Source organism: Triturus cristatus, chromosome 6 (genome assembly GCF_964204655.1).
Source record: "Triturus cristatus chromosome 6, aTriCri1.1, whole genome shotgun sequence".
Taxonomy (NCBI): domain Eukaryota; kingdom Metazoa; phylum Chordata; class Amphibia; order Caudata; family Salamandridae; genus Triturus; species Triturus cristatus.
The window spans coordinates 518,404,857-518,424,909 of NC_140589.1; the positions used below are offsets into that span (position 1 = coordinate 518,404,857).

At 52.3% G+C, this 20,053-nt stretch overlaps 1 protein-coding gene across 2 annotated transcripts in view; it reads right to left on the minus strand.

Annotated features, from left to right (window-relative positions):
* Positions 1-20,053, minus strand: part of EEF1A1 (eukaryotic translation elongation factor 1 alpha 1) — a 101,430-nt gene that overhangs the window by 35,175 nt on the left and 46,202 nt on the right. For both annotated transcript variants that reach the window (XM_085610948.1, XM_085610947.1), the window contains exons 3-7: positions 19,303-19,482; positions 18,916-19,212; positions 11,803-11,953; positions 11,344-11,600; positions 9,529-9,763 (exon numbers count right to left, since the gene is read on the minus strand). In XM_085610948.1, the coding sequence (XP_085467074.1) occupies positions 9,529-9,763; positions 11,344-11,600; positions 11,803-11,953; positions 18,916-19,212; positions 19,303-19,482 (1,120 nt within the window). The remainder of the gene's footprint in view (positions 1-9,528; positions 9,764-11,343; positions 11,601-11,802; positions 11,954-18,915; positions 19,213-19,302; positions 19,483-20,053) is intronic.

Below are 20,053 nucleotides of genomic sequence, written 5' to 3' on the forward strand. Positions count from 1 at the left end.
AACATCCGGGCCCAACACCAGATGGCGATCTATGCTAAGTGTACAATCTGCAGCTCATATGCCTCGAACAAAGCGTTACCGAAGGTAAGTAACTTGTTCTTCTGATGGATACATCTGCCAGTGGATTCCTCACCTTGTGAATAGATTCCCACAGCAGTCCCCACTCCCGGAGGAGGGTGTCAACCTTCCTATACCAAAAAGTCTTGCAAGACAGAGCGCGCGAAGTGGCCCTCCCTCCTCATCTCAGTCCAAGCAATAATGCTTTGCGAAAGTATGGAGGGAGGCCCAAGTCGCGGCTTTACAAATATCTGCCACAGGAACACCCCTGGCCAAAGCAGATGTAGATGATTTAGCTCTAGTGAATGAGCCCTAATACCATCAGGAGGAACCTTACCAGCCAGGGCATAGCAGCTCTTGATGGCAAGGATGATCCATCTCGATAAAGTGCGCTTGTGCACCGCTCTTCCTTTAGAATGTGCAACATAACCCACGAAGAGCTGATCGTCCAGACGAAAGTCTTTTGTTCTATCCAGGTAAAAGCTGACAGCTCTTTTTGGGTCCAGACGATGAAGCCTTTCCTCCTCTTTGGAAGGATGAGGAGGTGGATAAAAAACAGGGAGAGTAATAGACTGCCCCAAATGAAACGGAGTAACTACTTTAGGCAGGAAAGAAGCCCTGGTCCAGAGTACCATCCTTTCAGCATGTAATGTTAAAAACGGGGGTTTAGAACTAAGAGCTTGAAGCTCACTCACCCTCCTTGCCGAGGTTATGGCCACAAGAAAGACCGTCTTAAAGGACAACAGCCTCAGAGGACAACTACGAAGAGGCTCAAACGGGGAACCCATCAGAAAAGTTAAGACAAGATTAAGGTCCCACTGTGGCATTACAAACGAATAGGAGGAAACTTGTTTGTAAGGCCTTTGATAAACCTTAGTACAATCGGAGATTTAAATAATGATGGCTGATCAGGAAGACATAGAAAAGCCGATAAGGCCGATAGATAGCCCTTGACCGAGGCCACAGCACAGCCCTGCTGAGCCAAGGAATGAGCAAACTGAAGCACATCAGAAAGATAGGCTTTTAAAGGGTCACTGGATCTCTCTCCACACCATTTAACAAACTTAGACCACCTATATGAGTAAATGGACTTGGTGGAGTGTCGCCTGGCCGATAAAATAACAGCCACCACATCTGGCGGGAGAGAGAAGGAATTCAGGTTTCCCCGTTCAATATCCAGGCATGAAGGTGTAAGCTCTGGAGGTGGGGGTGTAGAACCTGCCCCTCCAACTGCGAGAGGAGGTCTGCCCTCAGAGGGAGATGGAGCCGAGGGCACGAGGAGAGGTGGAGAAGATCTGTATACCACACCCTTCTTGGCCAATCCGGGGTGACCAAAATAACTTGGGCCCGGTCTCTTCCTCAGAACCCGAGGAATCAAGGGTATGGGAGGAAACGCGTAAAGGAGTCGTGAGCCCCAACTCAACTGAAACGCGTCCCCCAACGCCCCCTGCATCGGAAACGGGAGACTGCAGAATGACGGGCAGTGCGCGTTCTCGCGGGTGGCGAACAGGTCCACCAGAGGGGTACCCCACGTCCGAAAGACGTAACGAACCACCTCCGGATGGAGCCTCCACTCGTGGTCGGCGGAGAACTGCCGACTGAGACTGTCCGCACGTACGTTCAGCACCCCAGCCAGATGATTTGCCATTAGACAAATCTGATGGTCCTGAGCCCAGGACCATAGACGCAGGGCCTCTCTGCAGAGACAATGCGACCCCACTCCTCCCTGCTTGTTGACATACCACATTGCGGTAGTGTTGTCCGTCAGGACTTGAACAGACTGGCCGTGAAGGGAAGGGAGGAAGGCCTTGAGTGCCAAACGTATCGCCCACAATTCCAAAAGGTTGATGTGAAGCAACCTTTCCTCTGGAGACCAAAGGCCCTTGATCTCCAGACCCCCCAGATGAGCGCCCCACCCCAGGGTGGAGGCATCCGTTATCACCGTGGCCACCGATGGAAGAAGATGAAAAGTGTTTTCCTTGAGACAGATTGCCCTCCACGCTCCACCAAGATAGATCCGCTGCAGCTTCTCTGGAGATCCTGATCGACTCCCTGAGATCTCCGTTGTGCTGATACCACTGCCTGCGGAGGCACCACTGGAGCGCCCTCATGTGCCAACGTGCATGGTTGACCAACAGAATGCAGGAGGCGAACAGACCGAGCAGACGAAGGACCTTCAGAACTGGAACAACCGCTCCATTGCGGAATAAAGGGACCATTTCCTGAATGTCGAGAATGAGGAGGAGGAAATGCTTGACACACAGTAGTGTCCAGTACCGCCCCTATGAACAGGTTGCGTTAAGAGGCCACCAGGTGAGATTTGGGCACATTGATCGAAAAACCCAAGTTGAATAGCAGCGGAGATGTTACCTGCAGATGATGTTGCGCCATCTCTGGGGACTCTGCCTTCAGAAGCCAGTCGTCCAGGTAGGGGAAAACCGGAATCCCCAACCTCCTGAGATGAGCAGCCACCACTGCCATCACCTTCGTGAAGACTCGAGGTGCGGTAGTAAGACCAAACGGGAGGACCGCAAACTGGTAATGTTGCGACCCAACCGTAAAACGGAGATACTTCCTGTGAGACTTCAGGATTGGAACATGGAAGTACACGTCCTGCAAGTCGAGCGGCACCATCCAGTCTCCTTGCTGCAACGCTTGAAGAACCTGAGCAAGGGTCAGCATCTTGAATTTCTCCTGTTTCAGGTAAAAATTCAAGACTCTGAGGTCCAGAATCGGACGCAATCTGCCGTCCTTCTTGGGAATCAGGAAATACCGGGAGTAGCATCCATGACCCCTTTCCTGCTCCGGAACCACCTCTATCGCACCTTTCTGAAGCAAAGCAAGCTCCTCCTTCTGCAGAAGAAGCAGATGGTCTTCCGAGCAGTAACCCTGGCAAGGTAAGGGTAAGGTAAGGGGGAGGAAACTCCCGAAAGGGAAGGGCGTACCCAGTCTCCATGAGGTTCAAAACCCAAAGGTCGGTTGTAACAGATTTCCAACCTCGCAGAAAGTGGTACACCCGACCCCCCACAGGTCTTACATGATCCAGGATGGGGGCTCTAGGGCTGCTTCCCTAATGCTTCATTGGGAGCAGAGGAGGCAGAAGATGAAGATGGGTTGCGGCCAGAACCCCTCCGTCCTCTGTCTTCCTCTATACGACCTATAGAGGGGATTCTGCTGCTGCTGTTGCTGCTGCTGCCGGAAAGAGCGAAATGAAGATCTGCCAAAGCCTCTGAATTTTTTAAAACCAAATCCTTTAGCAGGAGCCTGCAAACCTAAAGATTTTGCCGTTACCCTGCTCTCTTTAAACCTTTGCAAGGTGGAATCAGCCTTCTCGCCAAAGAGTTTTTGTCCGTTCACCAAAGTGGCCAGAACATCTGTAGAAAAGCCAGAGGAACGAAGCCACGCTTGCCTCCTAGTGGCTATCGACGACCCCATTATCCTTGCCACGGAATCAGCCGTATCCAGCCCGACTGAATCACCTGCCTTGCAGCAGCCTGAGTGTCAGTGACCACTTCCATAAAAGACGCCTTATCCCCTTCTGGCAACTTAGGGGCCAAAGATTTCATTGAGTCCATAAGAGCATGAACATAGCGCCCTAGTAAACAGGTGGCATTAGTGGATTTAAGCGCCATGCTCCCTGAAAAAAAGGCCTTTTTAGCCGCCTGATCACCCTTTTTAGACTCCCTATCCAAAGGAGTCTGAGGAAATGCACCTGAAGCATGCTTCGAGCATGAAGCCTGTACCACAAGACTTTCTGGAGAAGGGTGGGAAGATAGAAAACCTGGATCCCCAGGAGCCACCCTATATCTCCTTGCCACATGTCTGGAGACTGCCGGCGAAGAGAGAGGCTTACGCCAGAAGTCCATAACTGGCTCCAAGATAGCCTCATTAAAAGGTAACAAGGGTTCACTGGTCACAGATAGGCGAATGTAGTACCTCCGTCAGAAGGTTAGGTTTATACTCAGCAGAGGGCAACTGCAAGTCCAGCAACTCTGCGGCCTTCTTTATTACTAGATAAGGAGCCAGCTCCTGCGGTGGAGAGGATCTAGTAGAAGAATGCTCCCACTCCGGAGTTGTATCAAGACCACTAGCCTCTTGAATCCCTTCAAAGTCGTCAGAAGATGTATACACCTCACCTTCTTCCACTTCCTCCCTATAACGCTCCTCTTCTATGACTCTGGGCCTCTCTCCTTGAGCGGATCCGAGGAACCGGCGCCGTATGCGGAATCGGTGGAACCGAACGTGGTGTCGGAGTCGGTGGCGCCGGACGCGGAGCGAGGGAGTCGGCAACGGCGTCGAGGAAGGCTCCGAAGAAGGTCGATCCAATCAAAGCCGAGATGGATCCCCAGACGGCGCCGGAAACTGCCACGAAGGCGCCATGGCCATGAAGGGCATAAACGGGGCCTGAGCATAATGCTGCGGTACTCCCAAAGTGTACGCCATAGGAACCACGGGACCAGAAGGTGCGCCGGATGGGAAGGCAGCCAGTTGAAAAATCCCATACATAGCATTTAGAAAATGCGTCGAATCCACACCCGGAGTCGGGATCTGTGGATAAGGGATCGAACCCGAATACAGCTGAGGCGTACCTGGAACCGGAGCCGCAAAGTCCTCGACAGGAGCCACAGGATCAGCCGGGTCTGGAGAAGGCTCCTTTTCCTGTTCTTGCTCGACCTCCGAAGCAGAAGACTCCACTGGCGCCGGTGACTGCGCTGGGGACCGCGCCGGAGTACGCTTCGGCGAAGGTGATCTCTCTGGAGATGGAGACACATCCTTACTTCGACGTCGAGGCGAAGTCGATCTCGACGCCTTGCTCTTCGAAGATCGGCGCCGAGAGGAATGCTTCGTCGACGACTCCGGCCTCTCTCTCCTTCTTCCTACCTCTCTTCTCCTTCTTAGCCTTGGCCATGAAGAGCTTCGCCTCTCTCTCCTTCAAGGCCTTGGGATTCATCCTTCTGCAGCTGGAACAGTCCTCCACCTCGTGGTCAGAAGAAAGGCACCACAAACAATCTTCATGGGGGTCTGTCATCGACATGTGGCCCCCACATTCCCTACAAGGTTTGAAACCCGACTTCCTAGTCGAAGACATGGCCAATTTACCAACAGTAACTCACTACATGACTACAAAGTAGCAGAAGAGTGCTGGAAAACCGTTGCGCGTCGACGGGACGGAAAAAAGGGAACTGACGTCGTCACGCCGACGTGGCTCTCTTATGGCTCCGGTGACGTCATAGGGAGTCGCGAGCGGAGTCGATACATTAGGACGTCGTCCGAGTCGGCGTAGAGCGCTGGGGAAAAAAGTTCCGTGGAATGCTGGCGCAGGGGATATTCACAAGGTGAGGAATCCACAGGCAGATACTGAATCCATCAGAAGAAGTAATACTGACCTTCCGAATTGAGTCCATTCTCTTACTTTCCTTATCAGGGGAAGCAGAGGTGGATCCACAAGCAGCAAAAACTACCAAGGTATCAGGAGGTGGTCTCTCTCAATACGCCCATCTGAATCTGGAGCATTGTATTTCCTCTCTTGACAACAGTTGACAGCTTTGATAGAAAGCGGTGTTAGAACGACTGCATCGTAGGCTACAGGAAGACTTAGGCCCAGTGCAACCATAGGACTTGCTTAAGGTTTTGGAAGCAACGTCTTGAAAATGATTGATGCCTCATATACAGGTGTAGCAGTTTCGATATTCGCTTTGGAGTCGCCCCATTTGTCACGGTGGGGAAAACCACCACTTTACTGCAGAGTGTGTAGGCTGTGGTGAGCCTTGGGACTTGAAACAAGACCACTCAAATCAGACAACTGAAGAGGATGAAGGTGTTCTCAGAGGCCTAACAGATCTGTCTGAACTCCTGTCCACAGTGCCTAGAGTAACTGCTTTTTTTTAAATCCTGCTCTTTCAAGGTTCAACTTAAAGAGTTCGGTCTCTTTGTCGGAGATCTTTTAAAGGACTGCCGGATGGTGCATGTGGGTGTGAGGGGTATGGGTCTAAAAAAGGGTGCGTGCAAGGTGATATGAAAATATATTAAATAAAGGGTAAACTTGAATCGAATGTATAAATTGTATACCCTTTGCAGATCAACTGCTACATAAAATCTTGTCCAAGAGGCACACTATGCCCAGGTGTCAAAAGGTCATAGGTCAACATGTTTCGCGCCTGTGTCGCCATAATGGTCGTTGGCGCTTCTTCAGGACCAGAACTAAAATGAAGTGCACGTGAAAAAAGTTATTACTAAACCCTTAAGATCAAACAGGGCAGGGCAGTAACCTGTATACCTAAAATGTGGCTACAGCTGCATGATGAAACAACGCTCCTGATGAAAACCTTATCGAGCACACATCTACAACTTTCACAGCAACGGATCCACTTTAGTCGCGTGCAGCAACGACGAAAAATCAAGTCAGCGGAAGCAAAGACTATGATGCACTGCGCTTGAATTTTCTCGCGCCCGCTTGTCATTGGCTACTGGTATTCACTTGACCCCGCCTCCAATGGAGGCGGGGTCAAGTGAATTCAAGCGCAGTGCATCATAGTCTTTGCTTCCGCTGACTTGATTTTTCGTCGTTGCTGCACGCGACTAAAGTGGATCCGTTGCTGTGAAAGTTGTAGATGTGTGCTCGATAAGGTTTTCATCAGGAGCGTTGTTTCATCATGCAGCTGTAGCCACATTTTAGGTATACAGGTTACTGCCCTGCCCTGTTTGATCTTAAGGGTTTAGTAATAACTTTTTTCACGTGCACTTCATTTTAGTTCTGGTCCTGAAGAAGCGCCAACGACCATTATGGCGACACAGGCGCGAAACATGTTGACCTATGACCTTTTGACACCTGGGCATAGTGTGCCTCTTGGACAAGATTTTATGTAGCAGTTGATCTGCAAAGGGTATACAATTTATACATTCGATTCAAGTTTACCCTTTATTTAATATATTTTCATATCACCTTGCACGCACCCTTTTTTAGACCCATACCCCACACACCCACATGCACCATCCGGCAGTCCTTTAAAAGATCTCCGACAAAGAGACCCTTCGGGGGACCCGTGGGGAATTGCAGCGCCGGCCCCACGAGGAGCAACTGCCCGATGATGAAGCATGACACCTCTTGGGGTGTGTGAGGGCAACAGAGGAAACACCAATGGTTGTTCCACTTCACTATTGGGTCACTTTTACCTAGGATGTCTTTTGTTCCTTTTCTTCTTTTTTTACTTCTTCACCCCTTTTTTTCTTGTTGCACGGGTGACTATTTGCACCCTTGAGCATGGGTGACATTTTTGCATCCTGCTATAGGAACAGTGTCCCTTTGTGAAATTGAATGTAGACTTTGGGAGCATGGACACTGGACCTTGAATAGCTCCTTGGCCCCCCCCTCTTTTATTTGTGATATATCAACTTAAAGAGTAACATGATGGCCAGGTCTCTTCTACTTTTGTGGGTGTTCTTGGAGCTGGATGCGGTAATTTTTCACCTCTGTAGGGCAGCGGAGAAAGCACAGATGGAGGTACTAGCAATCAGTATGGCTGTGCCATCCTCCACTAATAAAGCAGGGGAAGCTCTTCAGCAGATTGTCGCTCCAGAGATTATCTAAATATTCAAGATGTGTCTCCAGGATCTTAACTTAACTGGATGGTGGCGTCTGACCCGCCGTACATCACAATACGGAAAAGGATCTCACCAAAGAGGACTCACCAGACGCTGACTTCTGACATGCTAAAAGTAGACTTTATTGGCCCGATGGGCCCATCGGTATATCAGACCTGGTCCCACCAGGGCTGAAAAGGACGATCTGGAAGTGGTTGACCATACAGCAGAGCAGTATATTTATCCATGTTTTGTCCTGATGAAGACCCTTCCCCCAAGGCATATGTAATTGCATCCCTAGATAGATCCTACATCTCTTGATCGAGTGAACATCTGGGAGACAGACGACACAAACCTAGCATTTATCCTACTAGGATTTCTTACATCTACAGGCGGACGTATATCAAAAGAGCTGGCATCGCTAAGAAATGTATGAAGAGATACACCTCAGACAAAAGAGGGAAACGTGGCAACTCCTGCAAAACAGGATTGCAGAAGGGTAAAGGGAATGTTAGTATGTCAAGTCAAACCAAAGAACATAATGAAAAATACAGTGGTTCAGCCAAAAAGCCTCAGAAAGTCAACAGCGTTCGGGGATCCTGCTCTGGTGAACTGGAAAAACAAACTGCCTCACACACTGTGCACTGCATGATGGAAGGATGCCTGGCTCTGCAGTTCTTAAACATAAAGTGCCCTAATTTGGAAGTGTGTGTGCCCAGCCCACTGGTTTACACTGTCCTCAGTCACAAAGATCTGGGTTTAATCCATCATTCTTTTGCTCACCACCCCAGTTTGGACCCAGCCATATGCAAATCAGTCTTGACCCTGTTCCTTGTGGGAACAGTCCAGCCCGAACTGCCAAGCCAGGTCCTCCCTGGACCAGAAACAAGCATCCTGGGACCGGTTTCAGGGCATCACCCTTCTTCAGCCAGGCTAGCTTGAATACATCACTGTGCCACTGGAATCCAGCTATCCTGGCGGAAGAGGGGTGAAACCCCGAAACCGGTCCTAGGATGCTAGTTTCCAGTCCAGTGAGGACCTGGCTTGGCAGTTCGGGCTGGACTGTTCCCATGAGGCACAGGGTCAAGACTGATTTGCATATGGCCAGGTTTAAACTGGGGTGGCATGGTGAGCAAAAGAATGATGGATTTAACCCAGATCTCTTGACTAGGGGTGAATGTTTTGATTTGTTCTGCATTCCGTCCATGAATTGTGTGTCTTTTGCCTCTTCAAGGCAGGTATGTTTTGATTTCCACTTAATGTTTGAAATGGTGTTCCGGGGACCCCGTAAGTATGTAGATATTCGATTGTTTATGGATATTCGAGAGAATCCAGTGACAGAACATACATTAGGAATTGACTTTAGCCAGAATGTTAACCCCGAACTGAAAAAACTATTCCCACCTGAAATACATAATTTGTAAGTCTACTTAAGTAACTTTCTCCGTAGGAGTCTAGTCTCACCCCGGTGCCAACGGCAGGTAAGCCCAGCACCATGTGACTCTGGGCAATAGCTCGCTTAATCTTCCAGACGGCCCCCAGCGCCTTGACACCCTCGGGTAATTGTTCGCGCTTTACAAATTCTGGATTTAATTAATTTGACATAAATTGACTCCATAGCAGGTTGCTGAAGCTCCCAGAATGTCTTGACACAGACTATCTTTGAACAGAGCGCTCCGACTCAGGGAAAGAATGCTTCTGCTTTCAGGCCAACACTACGAGGACAACGCCACCACCAAAGATTCTGTGTTTAGTCTTATTTCGATACCTTTCTGTTCCACATGCAAACTGGAATTCCAATGATGCCCTATCAGATGGGAAATGAGTACCTTTTGCATTGACAATTTCACATCAGATTAACACGAAAAAATGTATCAACAGAAAACTTACCAAGAGGTGGGTAGTCTGAGAAGCTCTCAACACACATTGGTTTTCCAGGAATCATGTCCACTATTGCTGCATCTCCGGATTTCAAGAATTTAGGGTTGTCTTCCAGTTTCTTACCAGAACGGCGATCGATTTTCTCCTTTAATTCTGCAAACTTGCAAGCAATGTGGGCTGTATGGCAATCCAATACAGGAGCATAGCCTGCACCAATCTGACCTGGGTGGTTTAGGATGATAACCTGTTTGGAAAAGGGTAAAAGTACTTTACTAAAGCCACACAACTAGGTCAATTACCATGCTTCCACCGTAAAGTACCTCGTTATGAGGTGCAATTTCACCTTATCAATAATCCAGTAAAAATAATTGACCGTCAAGAGGGAAAACATTTCCCAATAATTATTCTTTCTTCATCTTAGCTAACTTTCACAGTTGCACCTTCATGGTTGGATATCTTGTAATAATAATTGCATCTGCGTACTAGTCAAGTTTGCAAAATGAGCATCTTAATTTTCTCATCTGGGGAAAGGAAATGCCTGCTTGAATGATGGAATCCAATTGTGTAAGAGCCAGCACTATTCGTATGTGATGATTCAGATTTTATTACTATTTAAATGCTATGCAATGTTGAAGAATGACCCTTAACTACAAGGGAAGTTAAGCACAAAGGGTATGTGATGATTCAGATTTTATTACTATTTAAATGCTATGCAATGTTGAAGAATGACCCTCAACTACAAGGAAAGTTAAGCACAAGGGGTATAAAAAGCAAATATAGCATGCTTCCATGTATGATCTTGAAAAAAAAAAAAACACCAACGCTGTCTGTTTAAAACATTAGGGGGAGGGGGGGTGGGGGGGGGGAATAGAGAGGTATACAGATAGAATCTACCGCCTGTTCAACTTTTTGTAAACTATATGATTCTACCCTATATAAATGACCAGTAAAATTATTTATTATTTTTTGGTTTTTCTAGTGATTCTAAATAAAGTGTAGTAGTGATCCATGAAATGTCATGGAAAAGCACTAAGTGTTTTTAAAATAACCCTCACACAATATGAATCCCATAGTGTCATGCTTCATTATAGGGGTCTTCCCGTCCCTCTACGGAGCGGGGCGTGCTACAACCTGCAGATACGCGGGAGCACGGTCGTTGTGAAAAAAATAGGCTATGTGTAGTGTAGGAGTGAGAGTGGTAGGGTTAGTGAAAGTTACAAAAAATAAAAAATTACCTGGCTATGGGATTCATAGTGTGTGAAGGGTATTTTAAAAACACGTAGTGCTTTTCCATGACATTTCATGGATCACTACTACACTTTATTTAGAATCACTAGAAGAACTAAAAAAATAAATAATTTTACTGGTCATTTATATAGGGTAGAATCATATTGTTTAAAACATTACACATCACCTGGTTTCAAACTAATGTCTTGCGCAATAGAGCACCCAAATTTACATTGACACAGTCTAGCAAGACTGACACGAGGAACCCGTTTTGTGGAGGTCGGGGAGGAAAGATTCTCAGTAACGAGTCAAGTTGGGAACCAGCGCAGATTAAGAAGTGTGCCACTAGAATAATTCAAAAGCATGGGTTTAAAAAAGAATGGGGGGGGGGCTACCACACTTTTCCTATACATACAAGAGATATGGAGGACAAAGGGAGGCAGGTTACCAGAGAGCTGGAGGATGGCAATTAGTCAACTAAGCACACTGTCAAATTTAGGGCCAATATTGAAGAGAATTTTGACTTTAGCAATTTAAAGCTCCAAAGTGTATAAAACCCAAGCCTATACTTCAGAAAACCTTCAAATGGTCCGATACCTGCGCAGTAAAACCAGCAGCTTCCATTGGTGGATCATTTTTGCTGTCACCAGCAACGTTGCCACGACGCACATCTTTAACAGACACATTTTTCACATTGAATCCGACATTGTCCCCAGGTAAGGCTTCTGTAAGAGCTTCATGATGCATTTCAACCGATTTTACTTCAGTTGTAACATTGACAGGTGCAAAGGTAACAACCATGCCTGGTTTCAGAACTCCGGTCTCCACCCGACCTACTGGTACTGTTCCAATACCTTAAAGAAGAACACACCATTGGTGTGATTAAAGTTGCCCATCCTCGACAGCATGCTAAACACTTGAAATCTAGGCTATAACCAGAGAATTTATAAACATGACCATCACATAAATCAATCAAGCCAATTTACTGGGCAGATGTATGCTGCATTTAGGCAGCATTGCAAATTATCGTTTAACTTTGCCTTCCACTCTACTTACCACCAATTTTATAGACATCCTGAAGAGGAAGACGCAGAGGCTTGTCAGTAGGACGACTTGGTGGGAGGATGGAATCCAGCGCTTCAAGAAGTGTAGTACCACTAGCATTATTATCTTTGCGGGTTACCTTCCACCCCTTGAACCAAGGCATCTGCAAAACAGTTTGTGTACAACAAGTTACTGCATTCAGTACTTTTAAGCCTTTAACACTATATTTGTTTATATGCCCTGCATAAACCATTATCTCTGATAAGCAAGGAAGCATAAAACGAATTCAAAGGATAGGGGCAAATCCAACATTACCTCCACACCTCCCTCTAGAAATCTGTACTTTTAATTCCACTTAGAAAGCATTTACATTGGGTAGCGCTAGGTGGCGCTGGCCAAGATGGCCGCAACAGAGTGAGGCTCTCGGCTGCCGGACCCCTCAGCGCTGATCCTTGCCCGTGGATGCCGTCCTAGGTCCCTTCTGCAGACCGGCACGGGTGGGGAAACCGCAGCCCTACCCTCAGCCCGAGTTTCACCGGTTCCGGCGCCCCAGCGGTGGAGTTAGACGGCCCGTGAGCCGCGCCGGACCCTGACTGCATCCCTCCGCTTCTGTGCACGGCGCGGTCCGCTACGTGAGGCCCCGGCGCGCCACGAGGGGCGCGGGCCCCACGCTTGTCGCTGGCTGCTCTGCCCCTGCTGAAGATTACCGGCGCTCGCCTGGCGGAGGAGGGGCTCAATTCGGTGGGGGGGGTCGACCCGCATTCGCCTCGGCGGCGCTGGGCCGTCTGGGGGTCAGTGCCTGCTTGTCCCCGTTCTCTCCGGCCGCTTGGCCCTGCTGTCGCCTCCTGGGAGGCGGATCGCCCTGATCGCCCCGCTGTGCCCCCTTGCTGAGTCCTTGACTGCCGGAGTCCGGGGGTGACACGGGAGAGAGGAGCTGTCGTTGACTGCCCCACGCCCGGAGGAGCTGTGATCCGGGCCCCAGATGGCGGTGACTTCGAGGTGAGCTGGGACGGGTGCAGCTGGAGGGGCGCTTCCTGGGGGTGGCGAGGCCCCCGTCAGCGGGTAGGCCGGCCCGCGCGGAGAGACCCCCGGCTGGTGGGACGGAGCTGTCGTGTTGTGGCTGCCTGCGTGGGAACCCCCCCCCTGTTGGCCCCCCCTGTTGCTTTCTTCTGGCGGACTCCTGGTGGGGTGATCGGGGGGGGTGCAGCGCTTGGAATCCTCATCTCTCTACGGCGCCAACCTGTGCGGACTGCTGGGGTGACCCCCCGAGGCCCTGAGTCACTGCCTGGGACCGCTGCCGGCGAGGAGAGGGACCCCCCAGTCGCGCCCACTCTCCGGTGCCGCATCGTGCCCCCGGATCTGGGAGGGGGCTGGGCTGTCGGCCCTGGAGTTGCCTGCTGTCCTGGTCGGACGACGCCTCGGTGGCCCCCCCCGCGCCCTGGTCCGGTCCCGACAAAGCAGTTGGGTGGTGCCCGTGCCCTTATCCTCGACCTCATCCCTTGTTGAACTGGTGCGGGGAAGTGCGCAGTTCGCGGGGCGGGAGTCACCGGCTGCCCTCCGGGGTCCCCTCACGGATCGGGCCTATATTCCCCCGGTCCGCCATGGGCAAGGAAAAAGGCCCCAAGCTGCCGGGCACGTCCCATCAGACGAGGATCGACCAGTTTGCCAGCTCGGACCCTCCGGGTGGGGGAGGGGCTCCGGCCCCGAACAAAGACTTGGCCGTCATCCTTCAGGCCATTGATGCCTCCCGTACCTCCCTGGAGGGGATGGTCGATGTCGCGCTCCTGCGGCAGGATCTCCGCAACGCCACGGCCCGCATTACAGAGGCAGAGTCCCGGATATCCACGGCGGAGGAAGACATCCACCTGCTGCAAGACCAGGTCAGAGAACTCACAACCCATTCTAAAGAACTGCACAGGCGGGCAGAGGATGCTGAAAATCGTGCCCGTCGCAACAACCTTCGCCTGGTGGGCTTTCCGGAGGGAGTGGAATCTGGCCGCGCCGACGACTTCCTCGAGCGATGGTTCAAGTCCTGGATGCCGGAGACTGGGCTGTCGACCTGGTTTGTGGTGGAGAGGGCGCACCGGTCTCTGGCGGCCAAGCCTCCGGTCGGGGCTCCCCCGCGCCCGTTTATCCTGCGGGTCCTCAACTTTAGGGACAGAGACGCTATCCTGCGGGAGGCGCGTGTGCGTGGCCCCTTGACTTTTAACAACCACACCGTTATGATCTTTCCGGACTACACCCGGGAGGTCCAGGAGCAGCGCCGCTCCTACACAGAGGTGAAGCAAAAGCTGCGCTTCAGTACCAGCTCCAGTTCCCGGCCCGCCTTCGTGTTGTCTTTCAGGACAAGACTCTGTTCTTTGATACCCCCCGGGCAGCCTGGACCTGGCTCACGGAGGAAAAGCCTCTGCGCCAAACCGCGGCGGTGTCGTCCACTGCGGGGGCCCGGGGCGGGGAGGTACTTGGCGCCCGACGACCGCGGCGCAGGAAACGCACGCAATCCCGGCTGCGCCGCGGAGGGGCGACGACCCGGACCCGGTCTGCCAATGCTCCTGAGAGACGTGTGAGAGACTCCTCGGCCTCCTCTGGGGCATCGTCTCATGTGGCTGGGGGACCCCGGCGCTGCCTGTCACCCAGGCCGGGGGGATCTCCCGCCCCCCTCACTATACAGTCTGACTTGTCTGACCTCTCTCGTAGTTCCGCCATGTAACTTGTTGTCTGATCCAAGTTTCCACGGGGAGAGGTGACAACCTTCTTTAAGGGAAGGGAGGAGGGGGCTCTGCACTCCTACGCTTTCCCGCAAATACCTAGGACGCATCACTGAAATCCGTACTTCTGGAGGGGTCCACTACGCTCCTTACACCTGAGCATCTAGGCTTGGGGTCTTGTGACTGTTGGGTTGTTCGGGCGACAGATGCTTCCGTTCTGAAGTGTAGGGTGGGGGGTGGGGGTCCGGGGTTGGGGGCCTGTTGGCCGTTTTCTCTTGGGGAATTGTTTTGTTTGGGTTGGATTTGGTTTTATTTGGGCGTCTGTTACTGCACCACACTCGATACACTGCTGTGCCCCTCCCTGCGCTCACCCGTGCTGGCCCCGCCGCCGCTTGCCCTCATGCGCGCTCCATTGGCCCTCCCTGGTGCAGGACCCGTGGCCCTGGCTTCTTCTGGCCGTTTCCTCTCTGGCGTGCTCTGCTCCCATCGCTCCCATGGCTGATCTCCCCCCCCCAAGGCCCATATGCGCATTTTGTCATGGAATGTGAATGGTCTGCTGGATAGACTCAAGCGCACTACAGTCCTTAAATATGCTCAACGCAACGAGATCGACGTACTTCTTCTTCAGGAGACCCACCTGCTGGGCGAGAGGTGTCCCTTCATGGCCAGATACGGGTACGACCGGGTGTGGCACTCTGGATTCTCTCGCGGATCTCGGGGGGTCGCCGTCCTGCTGCGCCGTTCTGTTCCCTTTGTCTTTACCCGGGTGGCCCGTGACCCCCAGGGGATGGGGATCGCTGTCAGTGGCACGCTGGAAGGTCGGCCGCTTACTTTTCTGTCGCTATACGCGCCGCCCACTGGGCTGGCCCAAGCATTATCTCATGCTGCGTCCCTGCTGGCCGCTCTCCCGCCGGGTGCTGTTGTTCTGGGTGGGGACTTCAACGCTGTCTCTGCCCCGCTGCTCGACTCTTCGGGCCCGGTCTCGACGCCCCGCGCCGCACGGGCTAAACAGCTGGTGGGGTGGGCGGAGGCCCAGGGCTTGTGCGACGCCTGGCGTGTCTGGCATCCGCGTGTGCGGCAATACACCCACACTTCGGCCGCCCACCATACTCATGCGCGGATTGATGCAATCTTTGTCCCATCCACCGAATGTGCGGGCATCCAGGACGTTCGCATTCTCCCCAGAGGGATCTCCGATCACTCCCCTGTCCTCCTGGGTCTGGGGCCCCCGCCCCACGGGGCCCGTCAGATGTGGCGCTTCAACGCCTGGTTTCTCCGGGATAAAAGACTCTGCAAGGAAGTAGGGTCCGCGCTGGCGCAGTACTTTGGTGATAACGATGGGTCAGTCTCCTCGGCGGGCACCCTCTGGGAGGCGAGTAAGGCCACCATCAGGGGGGCCGCCAAGGCGTTGGTGGTGCGGCGCCGCCAGGCGCAGCTTCAGCAACTCACTGCCTGCGAGGCCCGGGCGTTACGTCTGGAACAATCTCTATCCGCGGATGGGGGTCCGGCAGAGGATCGTCAGCTGCGGCTTCTGCGGGAAGAGATTCGCCAGCGGTCACTGGATGCGGCGAAGCTTCTTTGGCAGTCCTCGGTGGCGAGGGTCTACGGGTGGGGTGACAAGAATGGGGCTCTGCTGCACCGGTTGGTCACCTACCCCGGGGCATCGCGCATTATCCCGGCGATCACCGACTCGAACGGCCAGCTTCAGTCCACCTCCGTGGCCATGGCCAATGCTTTCGCTCAATACTATGCTCGGCTGTACCGGGCCCGGGCGTCGGACTTATCCCTAGCTTCGCTGCTTGCAGCTCACAATTTAAAACTTCCTTGTCTTCGGTCCAGTGACTGGGAGAGTCTGGAGGCGCCCATCTCTCTGGAGGAGATCGGGGAGGCGATCGGGCGCACGTCGGCGGGAAAAACCCCGGGACCGGACGGATTTCCGCAAGAGTTTTACGCCGCCTATAAGGACCTTTTGACCCCTCGGCTGAGCGCCCTTTATGCTGAGGCGGTTGAACGCGGCTCCTTCCGCCCTGAGGCCGATGTGGCCACGATCGTGGTTCTGCCCAAGTCCGCGCCGCCCTCTTGTGACAGATCAGCTTACCGGCCGATCTCCCTCATTAATACAGATATCAAACTCTACGCGGCGGTCCTGGCGCAGAGGCTTCGGCCCTTTCTGTCCACCCTGGTCCATCCGGACCAATGTGGCTTCATGCCGGATCGTGGTACCCGCCACTGCCTCCGTCGACTTCACGTGGCCCTGGCCCATCGTCACCGCATATCCCCGTATCTCACGCTCCTACTCGCCGACTTCGAGAAGGCGTTTGATTCGGTTGGGTGGCCCTATCTCTTTGAGGTCCTGACTCATATGGGTTTTGGCCCCAAATTTGTCGGAATGGTGCGGGTCCTCTACTCGTGCCCGAGTGCTAGTTAACGGGGCGTTGTCGAAGCCAGATCGCCGGGGGACGCGGCAGGGGTGCCCACTGTCGCCTCTCCTCTTTGCCCTTGCCATGGAACCCCTTGCTGCCCTCGTCCGCGCGGACCCTCTTCTTCGGGGCTGGGAGTGGCCGGGCCTTGCGCCCGACAAGATAGCCCTTTATGCAGACGACGTGTTGTTGTACCTTAGCGACCCGGCGTGATCTGGTCCCCGTGCCCTCCATCTTTTGGGCCTTTTTGGCCGTGCGTCGGGCCTCTATTTAAACCCGCATAAATCGGTCCTTGTGCCTCTGCACCCCTCTCGGGAATGCTTTGACTGGCAGGATAGGATTCCCCTCCGCCGGCTGTCGTTTAAATACTTGGGTATCTGGGTCTCCCTGCTCCCGGAATTGAGCTGGGCCCTTAACGTGGCTCCCCTGGTCAAGAAGGCCAAGGCTGACCTGGCGCGCTGGCAACCGCTCCCACTCAACCCGCTGGGGAGGGTGGCACTCTACAAAATGATGATCCTCCCCCGGTTCCTCTACGTATTACAAAATACCCCGTGTCCTTTCCGAGGCCTTGGTTCCGCGAGATGGACGGGTTGGCGACTCGATTCCTCTGGGGCGGTGGGAGGCCGCGGCTGGCTTTGTCGATGTGTCGTCTACCCACCTTTGACGGAGGGCTCGGTATGACCAACCTCTACCTCTACTATTTGGCCACTCACCTTCTCGTCATTCACGATTGGTTCGGCGGGGGATGGTCCGACCCGGCCTACAGGGTGGAACTAACAGATTTGGGTTTCCCCTGCATTTTGGATCGCCTATACGGTGCTCCCATCCCCGCTTCCTGCCCCGGAATCACTAGGGCGGTCTTCTTGGCCTGGCGAGCGGCGCTTCGCCATACCCGGTGGACAGGACGGCTGACTCGCGCCACTCCCCTTTGGCACGGGGCGCGGTTGCGGGATGTTACTGCCTTGGAGGGCTTTCGGTCATGGGACCTGCTCGGCATCTCCCAGCTGGGAGATGTCTGGCGGGGGGGGGGGCGCGCATGTGCTCATACGCAGAGCTGCAGGAACGCTTCTCCCTTCACTCGTCACAATTTTATAAGTATCTCCAGCTGCGCCATGCCATGCGCACCTATACTCCTTTAGACGTTCGATTGCCAGACCACAGTCCCCCGGAAGCGCAGGTCTTGCTGGGTAACCTGGGGAGGGGGGGTATTTCCCGTATACACCGCTCTCTTATTAACAATACCCCCGCGGTTCGGGACGGCCTGAGGGAGAGATGGGAGGGTTGGGTGGGACCCTTGGATGAGGTGGATTGGAGGGACGCCCTTATTGCCCCCCGGCTGGTGACGGCCTCCGCCAAGTTGCGGCTGATTCAAATATACTATCTCCACACTGCATACCTCACACCGGAGCGTCTACACCGTGCGGGTCTCTCTGCTGACGCATCTTGCCCCCGCTGTGGCTTTGACCCGGCCGACTTTATCCATATGGTGTGGTCCTGCCCGGACCTAGGAGATTACTGGAGGGGCATAGAGGCTGACCTCACGGAGGTGTTGGGCTGGGAGGTACCACACAACCCTAGACACGCCCTGCTGGGCATCACAGATGGTCTACATGGCACCCGCGCAGAGAAGCTGTTTCTCATGACAGCGTTTATGGTGGCAAAAAGAGACATTGCAGCGGCATGGAAACACCCACGACCGCCTACTTTGGCTAAATGGAGTGCTGGCGTGGACTGGTGTGCGGCCCAGGAACGAACTCTCTATCAGGCGAGGGGCTGCCCCAAGAAATATCGTAGGGTATGGGGGAAATGGTTGGGCAATGTACTTTGATCGGGCGCTTTGGGGGGCGGGGGTGGGGGACGGGGCTTTGGGGGGGGAGGGGAGGGGGGGGATCTCACTCTGTGTGATTGTACAGTGGTGGTTGTCAGGTGCAATGTTTTCTCCTGCTGTGTTTTCAAAATCTCCAATAAAAATTGTTTATCAAAAAGAAAGCACTTACATTTGCACTGGGCTCAAGCATGTTGTCACCATTCCAGCCCGAAATTGGTACAAAGGCTACAGTATCTGGATTGTATCCAATTTTCTTGATGTATGTGCTAACTTCCTTGACAATCTCCTCATATCTCTTCTGACTGTATGGTGGTTCTGTTGAGTCCATCTTGTTGACACCAACAATCAGTTGCTTTACTCCCAGCGTATAGGCCAGAAGGGCATGCTCACGGGTCTGTCCATTCTTAGAGATACCAGCTTCAAATTCACCAACGCCAGCAGCAACAATCAGGACGGCACAGTCAGCCTAAAGAAAGAGCAAGTGATCTTAATACTTAATGAAATACATGGGGAATATCACTTCATATCCTTTCTACAGAAATACTTTTCAACTCACCTGAGACGTGCCAGTGATCATGTTCTTAATGAAATCCCTGTGCCCCGGAGCATCAATAATGGTAACATAATATTTGCTGGTCTCAAATTTCCACAGGGAGATGTCAATAGTGATACCACGCTCCCGCTCTGCTTTCAGTTTGTCCAAAACCCATGCGTATTTGAAAGATCCTTTGCCCATCTGCAAAAAGTAAAATAACGAATGACGCTCTTAACACCTGTTCAGCTACAGCCAATCGTATCTACAAGTATTCCTCCGAAGGATGATTCAGAGTTTAATCAAACAGGACAGTAGCATACTAGTAAAGAATACAAATCATTACTTGCTTATAGAATATGGGAACAAAATTAGTTATATCCACTACCACCCACCATTTCCATTAAGAAACTTACGTGATGCAGGTGTAAAGAAAACATTTTCCAATAAGTTGTGAAGAAAAAATGTAAAGTAGAGAGGAGATGTTAATTTGGTACATCGGCCTCAAGGTTTATTTAGCCCCTGTACTGCTGTACAAAAAGTAAACCAGCCAGTCAAAACTCATTTACCAGACCTGAACTAGTGTCAGAGGTTATTCTGCCACCAGTCCATAAGGGGTGGATGAAAAAAAACACAATCCCTCTAACCACACTACCAAATATCATATGAAAAGATTTAAAGGAAAGCAAGATACTAAGCTAGCTCTAGTTCTACCGTGAGGGATGAGGGATTTAACCCCCCCCACACACACAGTTTCCAGTCACGAGGCTGGACA